The sequence below is a fragment of the Xenopus laevis genome, chromosome 1L (assembly GCF_017654675.1).
Source record: "Xenopus laevis strain J_2021 chromosome 1L, Xenopus_laevis_v10.1, whole genome shotgun sequence".
In the NCBI taxonomy this organism is placed as follows: domain Eukaryota; kingdom Metazoa; phylum Chordata; class Amphibia; order Anura; family Pipidae; genus Xenopus; species Xenopus laevis.
The window spans coordinates 224,211,085-224,229,742 of record NC_054371.1 but is presented as its reverse complement, the minus strand read 5'-3'; the positions used below and the strand labels follow the sequence as shown (position 1 = coordinate 224,229,742).

The 18,658-nt window shown below is 42.4% G+C and overlaps 1 protein-coding gene across 1 annotated transcript in view; it reads right to left on the bottom strand.

Annotated features, from left to right (window-relative positions):
- Window positions 1-1,245: 1,245 nt before the first annotated feature.
- LOC108718696 (SKI family transcriptional corepressor 2) overlaps window positions 1,246-18,658 on the bottom strand; it is a 30,638-nt gene continuing 13,225 nt past the window's right edge. The window contains 11 exon segments of the mRNA XM_041570270.1: window positions 1,246-1,792; window positions 2,982-3,047; window positions 3,650-3,717; window positions 5,232-5,330; window positions 8,683-8,748; window positions 12,165-12,239; window positions 15,153-15,210; window positions 16,772-17,067; window positions 17,070-17,169; window positions 17,172-17,228; window positions 17,230-18,572. Coding sequence (XP_041426204.1) covers window positions 2,985-3,047; window positions 3,650-3,717; window positions 5,232-5,330; window positions 8,683-8,748; window positions 12,165-12,239; window positions 15,153-15,210; window positions 16,772-17,067; window positions 17,070-17,169; window positions 17,172-17,228; window positions 17,230-18,531 — 2,184 coding nt within the window. The 5' untranslated portion in view covers window positions 18,532-18,572 and the 3' untranslated portion in view covers window positions 1,246-1,792; window positions 2,982-2,984.

The following is an 18,658-nucleotide window of genomic DNA, read 5'->3' as shown; positions in this document are numbered from 1 at the left end:
TACCACCCCAGATGTGCCAGCTCCCCATACACTAATGTACCCCCATACTATCCCAGATGTGCCAGCGCCCCATGCACTAATGCACCCCAATACCATCCCAGATGTGCCAGCGCCCCATGCACTAATGCACCCCAATACCATCCCAGATGTGCCAGCTCTCCATGCACTAATGTACCCCCATACCATCCCAGATGTGCCATTGCCCCATACACTTATGCACCCCCATACCATCCCAGATGTGCGAGCACCCCATGCACTAATGCACCCCTATGGTGCATGGGGAGCTGGTGCATCTGAGATGGTATTGGGGTGCATTAGTGTATGGGGAGCTGGGGGTGAACTGTGTTCCCAGACAATTGATTAGGGGAGTATTCCTGAGCCCACACACCGATTTCCACTACAGAATCGGGTCTGTTTTTAATGCAGTGCCGTCAGGGGACCCAAATCCCATTCATTATTGAATTCATTATTGGCTTTTATCCTTCTCCCTCTGAGTGCAGAGATTTCTCTGGATTCTCTGAATCTTTTAATGATATAGGTACCTGTTATCCAGAATGCTCGGGACTTGTGGTTTTCCGGATAACTGATCTTTCTGTAATTTGGATCTCCATACCTTAAGTCTACTAGAAAACAGGGTTGCACATTCACAGAGAGGCAGATGGCAAAGCCAGGGTTTAAATAACAGCAAGAACTGCTCTTACAGCCAAGCAGGTGGCTCTGACCTTGAAGCCATGTATTAGTGACCAAGACTTAGCTTGGGGGTCTCTGTTAGGGTCACATGTACATGTATGTACAACTGGTATGTGTCTGAGCATGTGAGTGGGGCTGGAGACGGCACCTCTGGCAATATAGGATATTGGGTCTTTCATCTGAAGTGAAAAATACATTTAATGATTATCAGTCTGTGGCCAACAACTGCGGAAGGACTAAAGGTTGGAATCCCTGATTTATGTGCTAAAAACATGTGCTGGGCCAGCCATGCATGAGATTGGCCACTAACTGCCCAAATGAACTACTTGCATAACTGGAGCAGGTGCCCAGGGTTTGTCTCAAAGGGTTTGTTCTTAAAGCCACACGTCTCCTGCTGAAAATGTTGCAGAACTTGAACTCCCAAAGGCCCCAGAGCAAAAAAAATTTCTGGGTCCCTGTCCCCAGTTGCAACCTCACCCCCTAGCGACTGACTTGTCACTATGTGGCCCCCCGATTCCCTGCTGTTTGTGGGGTCTACTGCCCCCTATTGTCACCCCAAGGGGAAGCAACTCAGCTGCACACTGCCCAAGCGTCACTGGATAGCGTTTATTATAGACTTTTGTATCCACAGAAATGATAAAGAAACTACCAGAACATCATGATAAATGACCTTTTTAGACCAGAGATTATATTTATAATTACACATAATATTAAACTGTAAAATATGCCCTGGGGGAGGGGAGGGTGGGGGTTACAGTTCATCCAAACAGCAGGCAGAGTCAATAAACAGGAGGCGCAGAAGTCCAGTTCCAAACACAACCCGTCCTTGGGCCGAACCTCATTATTCACAGCATTGAACACAGAACTGGGCTCCATCCCTTAAGCAGCGGAAGGAAAAACCAAGTCGGATTTGAGGATAACACACTGTCCCTTATTTGTTGGGCAGGTCTGTCCATGGTTACTCAAATCCTGGTGATTGGCTGCTATAATTTATGATACAAAGTTGTCCTTATTATCCCTCCAGCTTGTTGTCCCAATGGCTCCCGTCAGTCTTTATACAGAGTTATCAGTCTTTACACAGGAGTTTGTTGCTGGGGCTCCACTGTAGGACGGAAATGAGGAAAGTTGTTACTTTTGTGTCATTCATTAAAGACATATATATTCCACTCTTAAAGGAGAACTAAACCCTAAACATAAATACGGTTATTTCAATGGCATATTTTATATAATGAACTTATTGCACGAGGCTAAAGTTTCAGCTTGTCAATAGCAGCAATGATCCAGGACTTCAAACTTGTCACAGGGGGTCACCATCTTGGAAAGTGTCTGTGACACTCACATGCTCAGTGGGCTCTGATTGGCTGTTGAGAAGCTAAGCTTAGGGCTCGTCACTAATTATCCAGCAGAAAATGAGCTTCCCTGGCTGTAATATAAGCTGATGCTACAGGTTTGCTGATTATTAAATTCTGATGCTAATTGCACTGGTTTCTGTGCTGCCATGTAGTAATTATGTGTATTAATTACTAATCAGCCTTATATTGTGACATTTCTATTCTATGTGTACTGTATATTGTGAGTGGGTCCCTAAGCTCAGTAAGTGACAGCAGCACAGAGCATGTGCAGTGAATCAGCAGAAAAGAAGATGGGGAGCTACTGGGGCATCTTTGGAGACACAGATCTTTACTGCTAAAGGGCTGTGGTTGCCTTGGGCTGGTACAGAAGCACAAAACATCATGAACAACATTTCTACCTACTTCTTTAGTTAGGCTTTAATTCTCCTTTAAATGTGAACCACCCTTTAATGACCACTTTGTAGAATAGTGGGTTATCTCACCCAGCTGTCAGAGGATCCTGGGAGTTGTAGTTCATTATAAGAACATATTTAAACAGAGTTTCCACCCATTGGTTACAATAGAGTCATTGCAATTATTCATTGGTGTTTGGAGGGGTCAGGGGTGTAAAGGGTCTTGGCTGAAGTCTAACCAGTTGTGCATATGGGGTCCTATCATTTCTGAAGTCTCCATGATTCTATATGAACGTGTCCCGTGGTATAAGTCATGCAATGTAGTAGCGGTGGTTCTTAGACTTTATATACCAAATGCAGTTTTGTATGGGTGGTCAATATGGCAGCTCCCACTCATAAAAAAATAAAAAGTACATTTATTTCGTTTCAGAATAGGCATCTGTGTGTGCATATAGCTATTTCCATATGTATACCCTATACTGAAGGCCTTTTGCAGCTGTCACTGAGCACTCAATGAGAATAATCTGCCCCAGGGATCCCATTTTACCTTTTAGCTCTTACTGAGATGAGTCCCGAGTTTCTCTTTCCTTATCAAATTGGCTGCATAAGGGATCTGCAAACACAGATTAAGCGTGGTCACTGACTGCACAGAGCTTCATATATAATACAAAGGAAAAAAATCTTAAAATGTTATAAATAAATATTATTATTAAAGAAATGATTGTCCTGTTTATTCTACATAACAGGCAATTGCCAGAGTGACCAGCAGATGGCGATGTAGTCCTTTTCTCTTGTATTTTATTTCTAATTGTCTGACGACTATTTACTGCCTTTTGTTGTGTTTATATATACACACACATATATATATATATATATATATATATATATATATTAATATTCTATATCAAACTATTGGGACTAATACACCATATGGACAATACAGACAGCTACGAATGACAGAGAGGGCGCTGCTCCCAAGAGCTGACAATCTACTATAAGAAGGTGCCAGGACTTGTAAGCAAATGGACCCGTTAATGCGGCCAGTTTACTGCAAGGTTTATCTATAAATAATTGAACAAGCCCATTGAATCCTGGCCTCAGAATAGACTAAATAAATACACATTGATTTGTACATTTAAATATTAATGCATGTGTGCCATAACCTGCTCTTTCCTGTAATGCATGTAATACTATATATATATATAAATAACTTACTATTTGCAATTGCTGCACCATTTCTTCCCTGTATGCCAGCTCCCTCTTCATCTGATCGTGGAAATTATCTGGAAACAAATAGAAAGTTAGTGAAATTAATGCTTTCCTGCAGCACGTCAACATAATATGCATTTGTACACCAATCAGGACAGCTTTCCCCTGCCCCGCCCCTTTGATGTGGCCTTAAATGTTCCCTGCAGAGGCTTACAATCTAGTAACGGCCCACAGCTAAAGCTGGCCTCTTGATTAAAACCTTGCACCAGAGAGCTTGCAATCTAATGTCTGATATTACAAGCCCTGAGCTAAGGCAAGATAACACAAGCAAAATCCCATCTGGAAGAGCTTACAATATTAAAAGCCTTAAGGCAAAGGGGGTTGTTCACCTTTAAATCAATTGTTAGTATGATGTAGAGAGTGATAGTCTGAGACAATTTGTAATTGGTTTTAGTTTTTTATTATTTGTGGGTTTTGAGTTATTTAGCTTTTTATTCAGCAGCTCTCCAGTTTGCAATTTCAGCAGTCTGGTTGCTAGGATCCAAATTCCCCTAGCAACCATACACTGATTTGAATAAGAGACTGGAATATGAATAGGAGAGGCCTGAATAGAAAGATGAGTAATAAAAAGTAGTAATAATAATAATTGTGTAGCCTTACAGAGCATTTGTTTTTTAGTCAATGACCCCCATTTGAAAGCTGGGAAAGAGTCAGCAAATAATCAGTTTGCAATTCCAGAATTGTGGTTGCTAGGGTCCAAATTCCCCTAGCAACCATGCATTGATATGAATAAGAGACTGGAATATGAATAGGAGAGGCCTGAATAGATGAGTAATAAAAAGTAACAATAACAAAAAGTAACAATAACAATACTGTAGCCTTACAGAGCATTTGTTTTTAGATGGGGTCAGTGACCCCCGTTTGAAAGCAGGAAAGAGTCAGAAGAAGGAGAAAGGAAATACTTTAATAAATAGAATATGAAGATCAATTGAAAAGTTGCTTTTAATTGGTCATTACATATTCCTCTTTAAACAAGCCACTGGCACGGGGGTATGATCTCTGGCTTCTAAAGTGGGGCTCCCTATCATCTCCCAGTCCCCCCCCCAGTATGAAGACACGCCTCCTTCCACTTATAAATAAATACTGTAAATAAATAAATTATAAATAAATGAGACAATTGTACAATTGTCCTTGTACTGCCCCCAATGCAAAGAGCTCTCCATAAACAATATCTTCTCTTTAATCCATACGTTGTCTCCAGGCCGCTCTCGACATCACTCCCATCAACTCATATCCGTAATAACGAAATCTCCTAATTACCTACAGAAATATTTCTGGCATCGCCCCAACCTTATAGCCCTACCCCCCATCCCCTATTCTCTGTCTGCAGGAGACAATCATAAAACGAGTGAATTAACCTTCAACATCCAATAAGCTTTGATTGACCCAATGCAATTAAAATAATAAAATTGCCTTTTTTTTTTCTTCCAGTCTTTAGAGATTGGAAGAGTTCCCCTTTAAATCTAGGCCCTAACTCTACCATTTACCCCTATAGCCATAATTATATGAAGAATTAAATGGTTCTTACTGAACACTGGAAAAGACGGCGTTCCTTTCAAAACCTGAAATTCCTGCTCCAGTCGTCTCCGCAGGTCGATCTGCTCGAACAGGACTTTCTGGAGTTCTTCTGAAAATAAAATAAAAATAATTAAAACACATGACCCCTTTGTGTGTATGAAACACAATTAGAGACCTTTTCATTTAGAAATAAAAAAAAAAACGAATAAGAAATGTTTTTAATGCATTGAAAAGGAAAGAGGAAGTCATGTGATCAGCAGGAAAGCAGGAAGTAAAGTTCTAGCAGCAAGCAGACAGACAGCCTCCTCTTTTAACCACACTGCTGTGCGTTACTCAGCATTACCTACTTATAATAAGTGCCCGGAGGAACTTTTTAGGTCTAATTATAATGTCCCTTTAAGGGACAGTGTTAAAGGCGCAACGCGTGCGGCTGTTAAATGCGGTCGTTTATTATCAGACGACAAAATATTTTACGGCTTTAAAACTGTTCTGCGGGAAGGGGGGGGTTAGATCTGATGCAGAAATCCATGAATATAAATCAATGCAATATATTATTTTAAAGTATTATATTACAGTGTCATGTATTGATTGATATGCATGCATTAATCTCAATTATATCCACCCCGGGTCCATCTATTATTCATACGGCGCTTGTCAAGTGTAAAATATGGTTTAAAAGGCAGATATCCACCTGATGTAGCCGCTAACCCTTTCCTGGATACACGGCCGCTTGGCTTGATGGATGCTTTACAGGCCTAGGGCAATGAATGAGTTAATAAAGATGTCTGATGGCGAATAAGCCGTTTAATAGCAAAGAGAGGTAAATCGGTGCTGGGAGTTGTACTTCAACAACAAGTGGTTGTTCACTTTTGAGTTAACATTTAGTATGACGTAGAGAGGGATATTCTGAGACAATTTGCAATTGGTTTTCATTTTTTATTATTTGTGGTTTCTGAGTTATTTAGCTTTTTATTCAGCAGCTCTCCAGTTTGCAATTTCAGCCTTCTGGTTGCTAATTTCCAAATTTCCCTAGCAACCATGCATTGATTTGAATAAGAGACTGGAATATGAATAGGAGAGGCCTGAATAGTAATAAAAAGCAGCAATAACAATAAACCTGTAGTCTTGCAGAACATCTGTTTTAGATGGGGTCAGTGACCACCATTTGAAAGCTGGAAAGAATCAGAAGAATAAAATTAAAAAAAAAAAAAAAACGAATGGAGACCAATTGAAAACATGCTTAGAATTGGCCATTCTATAACATACTTAAATTTAATTTAAGGGGCTGAAGGTTTTGGCATGTTGCCCTACTAAGCTTGGTATCCAACTGCCAAATTTCCTTCTCACACATCCCATCTATGGCCCCATTAGTTATTGGGGGGCCATGAACGCCTATTGGTCTGTTTATGGGGCTCTCCCACAGGTCTGTCTAAAAATTCTCCAAATATCAGGTTTGAAAATCCTGTTGGATGAGAAATGTGTTGGCCCTTGTCCGATAGAGTCCATAGGCCCCAGTGCATAATCCAAACTTTAGCCCAGGGCCATAATTTATCATCTTTATTTGGCCCTGGGTGTGGGTGGCCAAACTGGACCCTAATCTGGCAGTGCATGGCCACTTTAAGAGAGGTTAAGTGACTTAAGGTCCATCGTTTTTGCAACATCACAGACCTTCCTTTGTCCCCAACTTCATTTTCTGCTGCTGTGATTGACCAACCAAACTGAACAGCAGGTGGCGCTGTTGCTTTAAATGCATTTTATTCGCAGCGCAGAAACTCCTAATATTTTGAAACCAGAAAAAAAAATTTGGAATGTAAATTGCAAAGGGTCTCAGAGCTTTTTACCCACAATGCAGCATTTTGCCCAGCCCCTCATGGTGCCCTAGGTGGGGCAGGAATGAGGCGTTAGTGTTCCATGTACTAGGGGCCCGGCACACGCGTGTGTACATGTAACAGAACATGGACAGGAGATAAAATAGGCTCAACCATCAATTCACTTCATTAAATGCACCACTTAAAGGGATTGGTTCACCTTAATTGAAACTTTTATTATGTTATAGAATGGCCAATTCTTAGCAACTTTTCAATTGGTCTTCACTATTTATTTTTTTATCGTTCTTTCATTATTTGCTGACTCTTTCCAGCTTTCAAATAGGGGGTCACTGACCCCATCTAAGGCTACAAATGTATTGTTATTGCTACTTTTTGTTACTCATCTTTCTATTCAGGCCTCTCCTATTCATATTCCAGTCTCTTATTGAAATCAGTGCATGGTTGCTAGGGTAACTTTGACCCTAGCAACCCGTTTGCAGAAACTGGAGAGCGGCTGAATTAAAAGCTAAATAACTCAAAAACCACAAATAATAAAAAATGAAAATTGTATCAGAATATCACTCTCTACATCAGGGATCCCCAACCTATTGAACCCGTTAGCAACATTCAGAAGTAAAAGGAGTTGGGGAGCAACACATGCATGAAAAATGTTCTTGGGGTGTCAAATAAGGGCTGTGATTGGCCATTTAGTAGCCCCGGTGTGGATTGTCAACCTACATTGAGGCTCTGTTTGGCAGTACAACTGGTTTTTATACAACCAAAACTTGCCTCCAAGCCTGGAATTCAAAAATAAGATCCTGCTTTGAGGCCACTGGGAGCAACATCCAAGGGGTTGGAGAGCAACATGTTGCTCACGAGCTACTGGTTGGGGATCACTGCTCTACATCATACTAACAGTGAATTTAATGGTGAACAACCCCTTTAAAGAAGAACTGTCAGCTATTGGTCTGGAGACATAGGGGAGAGAAGACAGTAGTACTACTATATATATCAGCGTCAACCCAACCTGCAGCCCTTCAGCTGCTAGTGAAGTACAACTCCCAGCATCTGCTCACTGCTAAAGGGTCTCAGGGAGGTTGGACATACGGCCCCTCAAATGCACCAATGACTTCCTTGATAACTGGGAGTATAATAGAGCTGGCAATATTTAAAGGACAACTAAAGCCTAATTAAAGAAGTAGGCTAGAAATGTTGTACATTATATTTTTGGGCATCTGAACCACAATATAAGGCTGATTAGTAATTAATACACATAATTACTACATGGCAGCCCAGAAACCAGTGCAATTAGCATCAGAATTTAATAATCAGCAAACCTGTAGCATCAGCTTATATTACAGCCAGGGAAGCTCATTTTCTGCTGGATAATTAGTGACGAGCCCTAAGCTTAGCTTCTCAACAGCCAATCAGAGCCCACTGAGCATGTGAGTGTCACAGACACTTTCCAAGATGGTGACCCCCTGTGACAAGTTTGAAGTCCTGGATCATTGCTGCTATTGACAAGCTCAAACTTTAGCCTCGTGCAATAAGTTCACTATATGAAATAGGACATTTTTAAGCAAATTCATTTTTAGGGTTTAGTTCTCCTTTAAAGGTAAAGTAAATACTAAAGATGGAGAGGGGTATTATTACCTTTTCCCATGCTCCCAACGTCCTTTTTTAGGGAGTGGGCGGTGCTGTTTTCCTGGCTGGCTTCTCCTATGGGGGAAAAAGCAAAAAGATATAAAAATCAGTCCTGCAATGACTTTGGCCCTTGCTCCGTGGCCCCTTTTTTTATTAAAGCAATTGACTTTTTTTGAGATTAAAACTGAATCCAGGGAGGTGAAACGCCTCCATAAATTTCAGATAAAGGGCCCGTTTGGTGCAGAACAACCTCAGGGGATGAACCATCATCTCCCCGGTGGGACAAATGGAGTTTTTACATTGGGTTTTACTGGCACCTCGAAGACAATAACAAACACCCAACATCTGTTTGTGCGGCGAGCGAAGGGTGGGGGGCGAGTGCTGCAGTTTATAGCTCGGCTCTCAGGGCCACGTTTCAACAAGTTATTAAAATGAAAATCGCAGCGAATCAGCAAAGGCAAATTTGTGTGTCGCACGCTGGGAATATGATACAGAAGTTAATTACAAGCTTTATGGGCCACATATTCTCATTCCTTTTGTATCTCTCTGCCTTTAACCCTTGCTGAGCTTTCCAGCTGACATTGTGCTGCATGAGAATATAACTGTGCCCACAGCATTCCTCTTCTGCACATCATACTCCCCAACTGTCCCGTTTTTCACGGGACAGTCCAAATTTCGACAGCTCAACCCGCATCCCTGATTGTTACTGAAATATCTTGATTTTTCTCTTTGATCTCCTGCACTGAACAGCCACAGAAACATACAAACTTAATTGGCTTTTGGTGGAGAGCCCAGCATATGTGACAGGTGCACTTAGATACTTTTGTAGCAATTTAAGATAAGCAAAAAAGTGTAATAACTTAAGAAAAGCAGGTCTCCTGGAGAAACTGATTTGCAGCTTAAAGGGCAATTCACCTTCATTAGCAAAACTGTAATAACATAAAAACAATAGAAATTTTTCAAACTTTCACAACCTGCCAAATTTTGTAAAATGGACACGGTAATTAGGGGGTGTGGCCATAAAAACAGGCTTGGTCAAAAAATGTTACCGTTGTACCTCTTTCTATTTCCAAAATGTTGGGAGGTATGGTATATTTGTATTTCTATATATACAATAGGGGTGGGACCTGCCGTATCGTTTCCTTTATCTTATTGTCTTTACAGGCGGTTCCTTCTTGAACTAGTTCAGTGCATATTACAGATGTGGGAGCTACTGCGGGGAGGCCTCATTCTGGAGCCACGTCTGACATTGAAGGGTAAAGTCAATGACAGATCCCTCATGACTTTGTATTTTTGCTTTTCCCCCCAAACTGACAAAATCCCCCCTCCTTTCTTAAAGGACTTAAAGGGGTGGCTCACCTTTCAGTTGTTATATTCATATGTTATAGAATGGCTAATTCTAAGTAACTTTCAAATCGGTCTTCATTATTTTGTTTTTTTTTTGTATTTAAATTATTTGCCTTTTGCTTTTGTTTTTTTTTCAAGCTTTTAAATGGGGTCACTGACCCAATCTAAAACAAATTTTAAAGCTACAAATGTATTTTTATTGGTACTTTTTATTACTATAAATGAAGAGAACATCCAGATCCAAGACTCAAGTGCTTTTAGAATGAGCTAAACCGTTCCCCTTGGAGCCCTAGTACTTGCTTCCATGGTCAGCAAATGACCCCTTAGGTATGTGAATGCAGTTTAGGTTGATTCTATATACAGTGGAACCCCCATTTTATGTTTTCAGGGGACCAGGAAAAAAATTATGTAAAATCCGGGAAAATGTTAAATCAGGGGCATGTGTTAAAGTAACTTTTTCTTCAAGTACTGAAAGGATATGAGCACAGGAGTGAGTTCTACTTTGAGATACAGTATTTAGTGTGTTAATAACAAGGGTTAAACATTGCAGTGTTAATGTTACACTATGGGGGGTGCAAGTCTCTCTGTCAGTCACATACACAGCCTAAAGCAATAAGTGATTGGTGCAGGACTGTATAAGGGGCAGACTCATTGGAACTCACCATTTACAGGCAGAACCAGGGCAAATATACATCTGGTTAGTATTTTATACCTCTTTATTTCACTAATAACATTCATAGAAGAAAAAAGCCATTTATGGAACATCAGGACCAAATTCTGATGTAAAATCTGGGAAAACATTACTTAAAATTAGGGAAATGCACCCCTTGAAATGGATTATAAATTGGTGGGACCACAAATAAAAAATGTAAATTGCGGGAAAAATTAAAATCAGGGGACTTAAAATCAAGGTTTCACTGTAACAATAAAAAATTAGGGATGCACTGAATCCAGGATTTCGGTTCTTGATTTGGATTCATCCGAATCCTTGTGCCTGGCCGAACCGAATCCTAATACGTAAATTAGGGGCGGGCAGGGAAATCACATGACTTTTTCGTCACAAAAGAAGATTTTTTTCCACTTTTTCCTTTCCTGCCTCTAATTTGCATATGCAAATTAGGGGTTCGGATTCGGTTCGGTATTCGGCCTCATCTTTCAGCAAGGATCTGGGGTTCCCAAATAGTGGATTAGGTGTTCCCTAATAAAAATAAATGTATATTGCACGCTTGTATTAAATTGTGCATCATCCAGGATCTCCACTGTTTGCCCTACATGTCTAGGCCACCCACTATGCACTTGGTCTGCATTGCTACTCCTGTAGTTATATTGGGGCATTTTGCTTGGCAACTCCCGGCAGCAGGAGGGCCGCAGTCCTGACCCATTGAGCTTCTACATAGGCTTCTTGTCCCCTTCCAGCTCAGCCTCTCTCTCTGCTCTTCCCTCTCTCTCTCTGTCTCTCTCTCTGCTGCCTGCTCTCTCTGTCTCATTTGACAGGCAAATTTGCAGACATTGCCTGAGGATAACAACCTCGTTTGACAGTCAATTAACCGTGAATAGTCAAAGCCAAGGCAGTTTGCATTACATAAATGGAAAATTAGATTCCCTTTTTCCCAGGAAAGCAGAAAGCCCTCTCCTTAAGACACTGCAATGCAACTTAGTATCAAAACTTCTAATCACGTCTCTCGCCGAGCCCTCGGAGACATTTAGCAATCAGTAAAAAGGTGGTTTCATTTAATTTGTATAATGTAATTTTTGTCAATGTATTATACATTTTGTGTAGAGATCATTATCGCGCGGATAATATAAATGCTGCCAGAGATGGCCGTAAAACACCTTTAATGTCTTTCTGACAGATATAAAAAGCAATAAGCTGTGATCCTTTTTAATGGAAGGTTTTTAAGAGACATTTCAATTATTGCCATGGCGGTGCCGGAGCTCTCATTGTATCCGCCGCTAAAATCCCTTCTCATGCAATTAATAATCCTGTTGCTATTAATGGCCTTCTTTTTTTTTTATTCCAATTTGCTTATTCTTGGGGATATTAGATGAAAGTGGCTGCCACCGTCAGGCCCCGCAAAAAGCAGCCGCGCATGTATTAAAGGGCTATGGCCCCATTTGTATTAAAGGAAACAAACAGACATTACCTGTGAGATCTCTCCAGAACTCCCCTCCAGATGGTTCTGATTCTGCGGGAAAGAAATGCATCTCTTTGCTTTTGTCTGCAATGAAACAAATATATAACTTTATATAGGTAAGAGAGGGGCAAGAGATCAAGATGTTTAATACATATTTATATGATTCTGCCTTGTGCCTTTATATGGTCACAGAACAACCCCTCAGTTACTTCTAATATCCTTATCATTTACAGTAGGGGGTACATTATCCCTTATAATACATGAGTGATACTCAGAGTTCCCTGTATAACTCAGCCTGCAGCCTTGTGCCTTTATATGGTCACAGAACAACCCCTCAGTGACTTCTAATATCCTTATCATTTACAGTAGGGGGGTACATTATCCCTTATAATACATGAGTGATACTCAGAGTTCCCTGTATAACTCAGCCTGCAGCCTTGTGCATTTATATGGTCACAGAACAACCCCTCAGTGACTTCTAATATCCTTATCATTTACAGTAGGGGGTACATTATCCCTTATAATACATGAGTGATACTCAGAGTTCCCTGTATAACTCAGCCTGCAGCCTTGTGCCTTTATATGGTCACAGAACCCCTCAGTGACTTCTAATATCCTTATCATTTACAGTAGGGGGTACATTATCCCTTATAATACATGAGTGATACTCAGAGTTCCCTGTATAACTCAGCCTGCAGCCTTGTGCCTTTATATGGTCACAGAACAACCCCTCAGTGACTTCTAATATCCTTATCATTTACAGTAGGGGGTACATTGAGGGTACAATGCAGTGTAACATGACAGAACATTTTTTACATTACAGATGTGAAACATTATGCAGTGCCAATATATAGTATCCTTGGCATATGTATCTTTTTAGGGGTTTCTTGGGGCACAGGGGCCCTTGGTAACCCACATGCATCATTCTTGGACACCCCAAGGGTCTTTCTGCAAATATCAGCAAGAGGAAGCCAACTAATTTACTTGAACATAAGGAAAAATGGGTCGAATATACTCATTCATTACATGGGAAGGCTTCAGCCTTCAACTTGATAGTTTAAAAAAATGAAATAACTAATTCAGGAAAATTATAAAAATAATGGTGTACAGATTAGAAGCACATCAAACAATACGCTTCACTATAGGTGTTCCACTGCCAAATTTGTAGTCACACACCCAAATCCATACACTTTCTTTGTGTTACACTAAAGCAAAACCTACCACTGACCCCGTCTCTCGGTTATCATACAAAGATCATTCCATTCTACCCAAATCTGTGAACCAGTAAATATCTAGGCCCCTTCACACCCTGCTATAGTTCCAGGGGTACCCAGGGTACAAATAAACACTCACCCCAAATCTCCCCCTAACTGACCTTCAGACTGGGCCCCCTTAGCTCATAACAAGGTTACAGATATATAGAAACATTGGGGTAACAGTCACCCTGCTATAGTTCCAGGGGTACCCAGGGCACAAATAAACACTCACCCCAAATCTCCCCCTAACTGACCTTCAGGCTGGGCCCCCTTAGCTCATAACAAGGTTACAGATATATAGAAACATTGGGGTAACAGTCACCCTGCTATAGTTCCAGGGTACAAATAAACACTCACCCCAAATCTCCCCCTAACTGACCTTCAGACTGGGCCCCCTTAGCTCATAACAAGGTTACAGATATATAGAAACATTGGGTGTCACCCTGCTATAGTTCCAGGGTACCCAGGTACAAATAAACACTCACCCCAAATCTCCCCCTAAACTGACCTTCAGACTGGGCCCCTTAGCATAACAAGGTTACAGATATATAGAAACATTGGATAACAGATACCCTGCTATAGTTACAGGGTACCCAGGGTACAAATAATCACTCACCCCAAATCTCCCCCTAACTGGCCTTCAGGCTGGGCCCCCTTAGCTCATAACAAGGTTACAGATATATAGAAACATTGGGGTGTCACCCTGCTATAGTTCCAGGGGTACCCAGGGTACAAATAAACACTCACCCAAATCTCCCCCTAACTGACCTTCAGACTGGGCCCCCTTTAGCTCATAACAAGGTTACAGATATATAGAAACATTGGGGTAACAGTCACCCTGCTATAGTTACAGGGGTACCCAGGGTACAAATAATCACTCACCCCAAATCTCCCCCTAACTGGCCTTCAGGCTGGGCCCCTTAGCTCATAACAAGGTTACAGATATATAGAAACATTGGGGTGTCACCCTCTATAGTTCCAGGGGTACCCAGGGTACAAATAAACACTCACCCCAAATCTCCCCTAACTGACCTTCAGACTGGGCCCCCTTAGCTCATAACAAGGTTACAGATATAATAGAAACATTGGGGTAACAGTCACCCTGCTATTATTCCAGGGGTACCCAGGGTACAAATAAAACACTCACCCCAAATCTCCCCCTAACTGACCTTCAGACTGGCCCCCTTAGCTCATAACAAGGTTACAGATATATAGAAACATTGGGGTAACAGACACCCTGCTATAGTTCCAGGGTACCAGGCACAAATAAATACCCCAAATCTCCCCTAACTGGCCTTCAGGCTGGCCCCCTTAGCTCAAAAACAAGGTTCAGATATATAGAAACTTGGGGTAACAGTCACCCGCTATAGTTCCAGGGGTACCCAGGGTACAAATAAACACTCACCCAAATCTCCCCTAACTGACCTTCAGATGGGCCCCTTAGCTCATAACAAGGTTACAGATATATAGAAACATTGGGGTAACAGTCACCCTGCTATAGTTCCAGGGGTACCCAGGCACAAATAAGCATTCACCCCAAATCTCCCCCTAACTGACCTCAGGCTGGGCCCCCTTAGCTCATAACAAGGTTACAGATATATAGAAACATTGCGGTAACAGTCACCCTGCTATAGTTCCAGGGGTACCCAGGGTACAAATAATCACTCACTAGCATAAAGAATTTTTTTTTTCATTTCAACAAAATACTCAATAGAGACTAGAAGGTAAAAATGAAACATACCCGGGTAACAGTCTTCTTTCGTAGATAAGCTGGCGCTGTCCTCTTTGGTTTTCTGAGTCTACAATAAATACACCAGGGATGCACATGTATATTATTCAGTACAGATACACAGCATTGTGGCTAAATGCACCATGTAATTGTCAATAAAGGATTCCACAGTATTTCTATTTCACCTTGCATGTACTTAGTAATTGGAAAGTTTCTTTTTTACTGTCAAAATTAAGGATTCACCCAATCCACTATTTTAGGATTCGGCTGAATCCTGAATCCTTTGTGAAAGTTTCAGCCAAATACTGAACCGAATCCAAAGCCTAATTTGCATATGTAAATTAGTGAACCGAGGGGGAAAGAGACTTCCTTGTCTGTGTGACGGAAAGTCATGGGATTTTTTGGATTTGGATTAGATTCGGCCAGTCACTTGGATTCAGCTGAATAAGAATCCTGCTTAAAAAGGCCAAATCTTGTTCGAATCCTGAATCGAATCCTGGATTTGTGCATCCCTAGTTAAAATATCCAGTTGCATAAAATACATTTTAAGGGTCAGGGCACACAGGCAGATTCGGGGAGATTAGTCACCTGGCAACAAATCTCCTCTTCTTCAGGGCGACTAATCTCCCCGAAGTGCCTTCCCTGCTTTGGCACGATTTGTTTTCTGAAGTCGCCCAAAATTGCCTCACGAGGAAACTTCGGGCGACTTCGAATAACGAATCTCGTCGAGTGCCATCCCGCCGGCGATTTACATTTTAGCCGGCGGAAAGCCTGGGGAGGCAGTTCGGGTAGATTCGTCATCCCGAAGAAGAGATTTGTCGCTGGGGGACTTATCTCCCTGAATCTGCCTGAGTGCCCCGACCCTATAACTGTTGTTGAGTTTTCCCTGGCCTTGATTAGCTTTCTTTTTTTCTGAATCGCTTTGCTAATTAAGCTCTCAAAACTGTTATACAGATAGCTAGAATCTCAGCTGCCATAAAGCAGGACAGAACTGCCGCTTACAATGGGGATCAGATAGGATCTGTGCAGCCACTGGGACAGAATGTTCTGTTATACAGATAGCTAGAATCTCAGCTGCCATAAAGCAGGACAGGACTGCTGCTTACAATGGAGATCAGAGAGGATCTGTGCAGCCACTGGGACAGAATGCTCTGTTATACAGATAGCTAGAATCTCAGCTGCCATAAAGCAGGGCAGGACTGTTTACTGTTTACTACTTTTATAACTATTACTAATAGTTTTAGACACAAAGCTTTGTGTTGTTTATGTCCATCTCTAGGACATTTTGCTGTCAGTAGTATGAAACCCACAGCATTGTGAAATCTACAGCGTGGCGTGAGTGTGAGCCCTTGTGCCTAGGCGTATAGAGGAGGAATAGAATGTCACACGCTCCTATTAGATGGCCGGGTGGGAGGAGGGGAGTGTGCGCTGATCTCAAGGGGACGCTTTATTTGCATGTTGAACATTTGCTCTCAGTGGCATTGTGTTAAAAAGCGAAACATATTGAAGATTTCATTCCTGCCGGGCACGGAGCTATCAATCTTATTATGCATACATCAAGCATTCCGCCTAAAGCTGCATTTAAATAATAATAATTAGCAGAACAGCCCAGAGGGGGGGGGGATATTTACATCTTTGCAGCAGGGTTCCTCCAGTGATGTATGACGGGGGCTGGAGTCTTTTGGGGTTCCAGGGCTGTCGAGTTTCTCCTCATGGTGCGGCTCATTTCGGGGAGTCGGGTAGGAACCTTTCCTTGAGGGTCTTGTCTTCCTCTCTGACAGCCTCTGCTTGAGAAACTGGCCTCGCTGAGATCCTCTTCCTCCTTCATCGTCCTGTTGTTTGTTGGACTCTACGTCCCCTCCTCCCTCTTCATCCGTGTCTGAGCCATCACTCTGGTAACTGCAGCGCGTGCCGGGGGAAACGTGTCGTCCATGCAAAGTCCTCCGATGTTGCCATGTAGCTTGGCTATACTTTCTGCATCTTTCACCACACGGCCTGAAGACTGAAATGGTAGCTTCTGTTTTCTGATTAGGGACAAAGAGGTGTACGTCCAAAATATGGCCTTCCTTCAGAGGAGGCCCTGATGTCATCCGGCCACTGGGGCACTTGAGCCATTCTGTCTCAAGATAGATTGTCACCGGGTTGCTAATGCTGCTTGCCATCCCCGCTCTCGGTCAGAGAGCTCCAGGAAGGCTTGCCGTAAACTAGGATTGTCTGTGATAGAGGTGAGGGCGCTGGGTTGAGGCTGGAGGTAAGTGGGGACTGGGAGACCTCCTGGTGTTCTTGGTGGCCAGAACATACAAAATGGGGGGTAGAAAGCATCTTTCCTCCCAGGCCAAAACAAGCCAGACAGCGCACTTGTCTTCTGACTATTGACAGAGTCACTATCATCTTTCTTCTGGCAGAGTCCAAAAGCCGGGAAGGTATAAGGGTTAGGGAAAAGGGTGCTGGCAGGAAACTTTTGCAACATGCCAAACCCTTTGCTGGGCACTGGTATGACCGGATAGCTTCTCTGGCTTTTGCTTGCGAGGTTAGAAGTCTCTATCTCCTCTTCTTCCTCATACCTTGGCCTCTTCTGGCTGATCTCCTGACCTATCATGTGGGGTAGGATTCCAGTGGTGGACTTGACTGAGCTTATGGAATGACAGTGTCCATGGGAGAGCGCCCTCTTGCGGCTGCCGCCATTAAACATGGCTTTCACGTCCTCCCAGGCGAAAATCATGTCATCTGCAGGAGTCTTATCTGACAGTTTCAAGTGCCTCCTCCATGAGTTGAAGTTGGCTGCATCTGGCTGCGTGTATTTCGCCTCTGGTGTGCGGTGTGAATGGAAGATGAATTTGTTGGGAGAGAAGTACATGTTGCAATAAGTACACTTGATGCACTTGGCCCTGGAGCTATTATATCTGGCTGGGATGAAATTGCCCCTGCAGCCCCAAGCACACTCATGGCTCACATCAAAAGCAAAGTTGTCTGGAAGTTTGGGAGGTCTGTTTTCACCTAAGAACGACTTGCACAGTCTTTCAGCTTCTCTTTTGGTGATCATCCCACACCTTCTAGAAGATATTGGCATTGCCCCAGCTCGCCTTAATATCTCCAGCTGCACCGGGGTACACTGCACACAGGTGATGCCAAGGGCCACTCTCCTGTTGTGGATTTCATTGTAGCTGTAGTTCTTGAGGAGGGTGTTGGAGATTTGAGCAAGGCATAGCCTTTCTTGTCCATCAATCACCAGTGAGACAATGGGGATGCCATAAAGAATGACTTGGCTGACCTGGTTGGGTTTCATGGCAGAGTAACCAGACCTGGACTGGCTCAGAGAATCCTGGGGGCAAGTGCTGGGGGTAGATGCCAGGAGAATATCATTGGTTCCTGGTAAGGGACTGGTAGCCATCTCTCCAAAGGTGAGCAAGAGGGTCTTCTCTGGTCTTCTGTCTATTGCAAAAAGAGACAAACAGACGTGAACTAAGATATTGCAGTATATAAAGAAGGATGTAAGTAGCATATATACCGACTGAGTA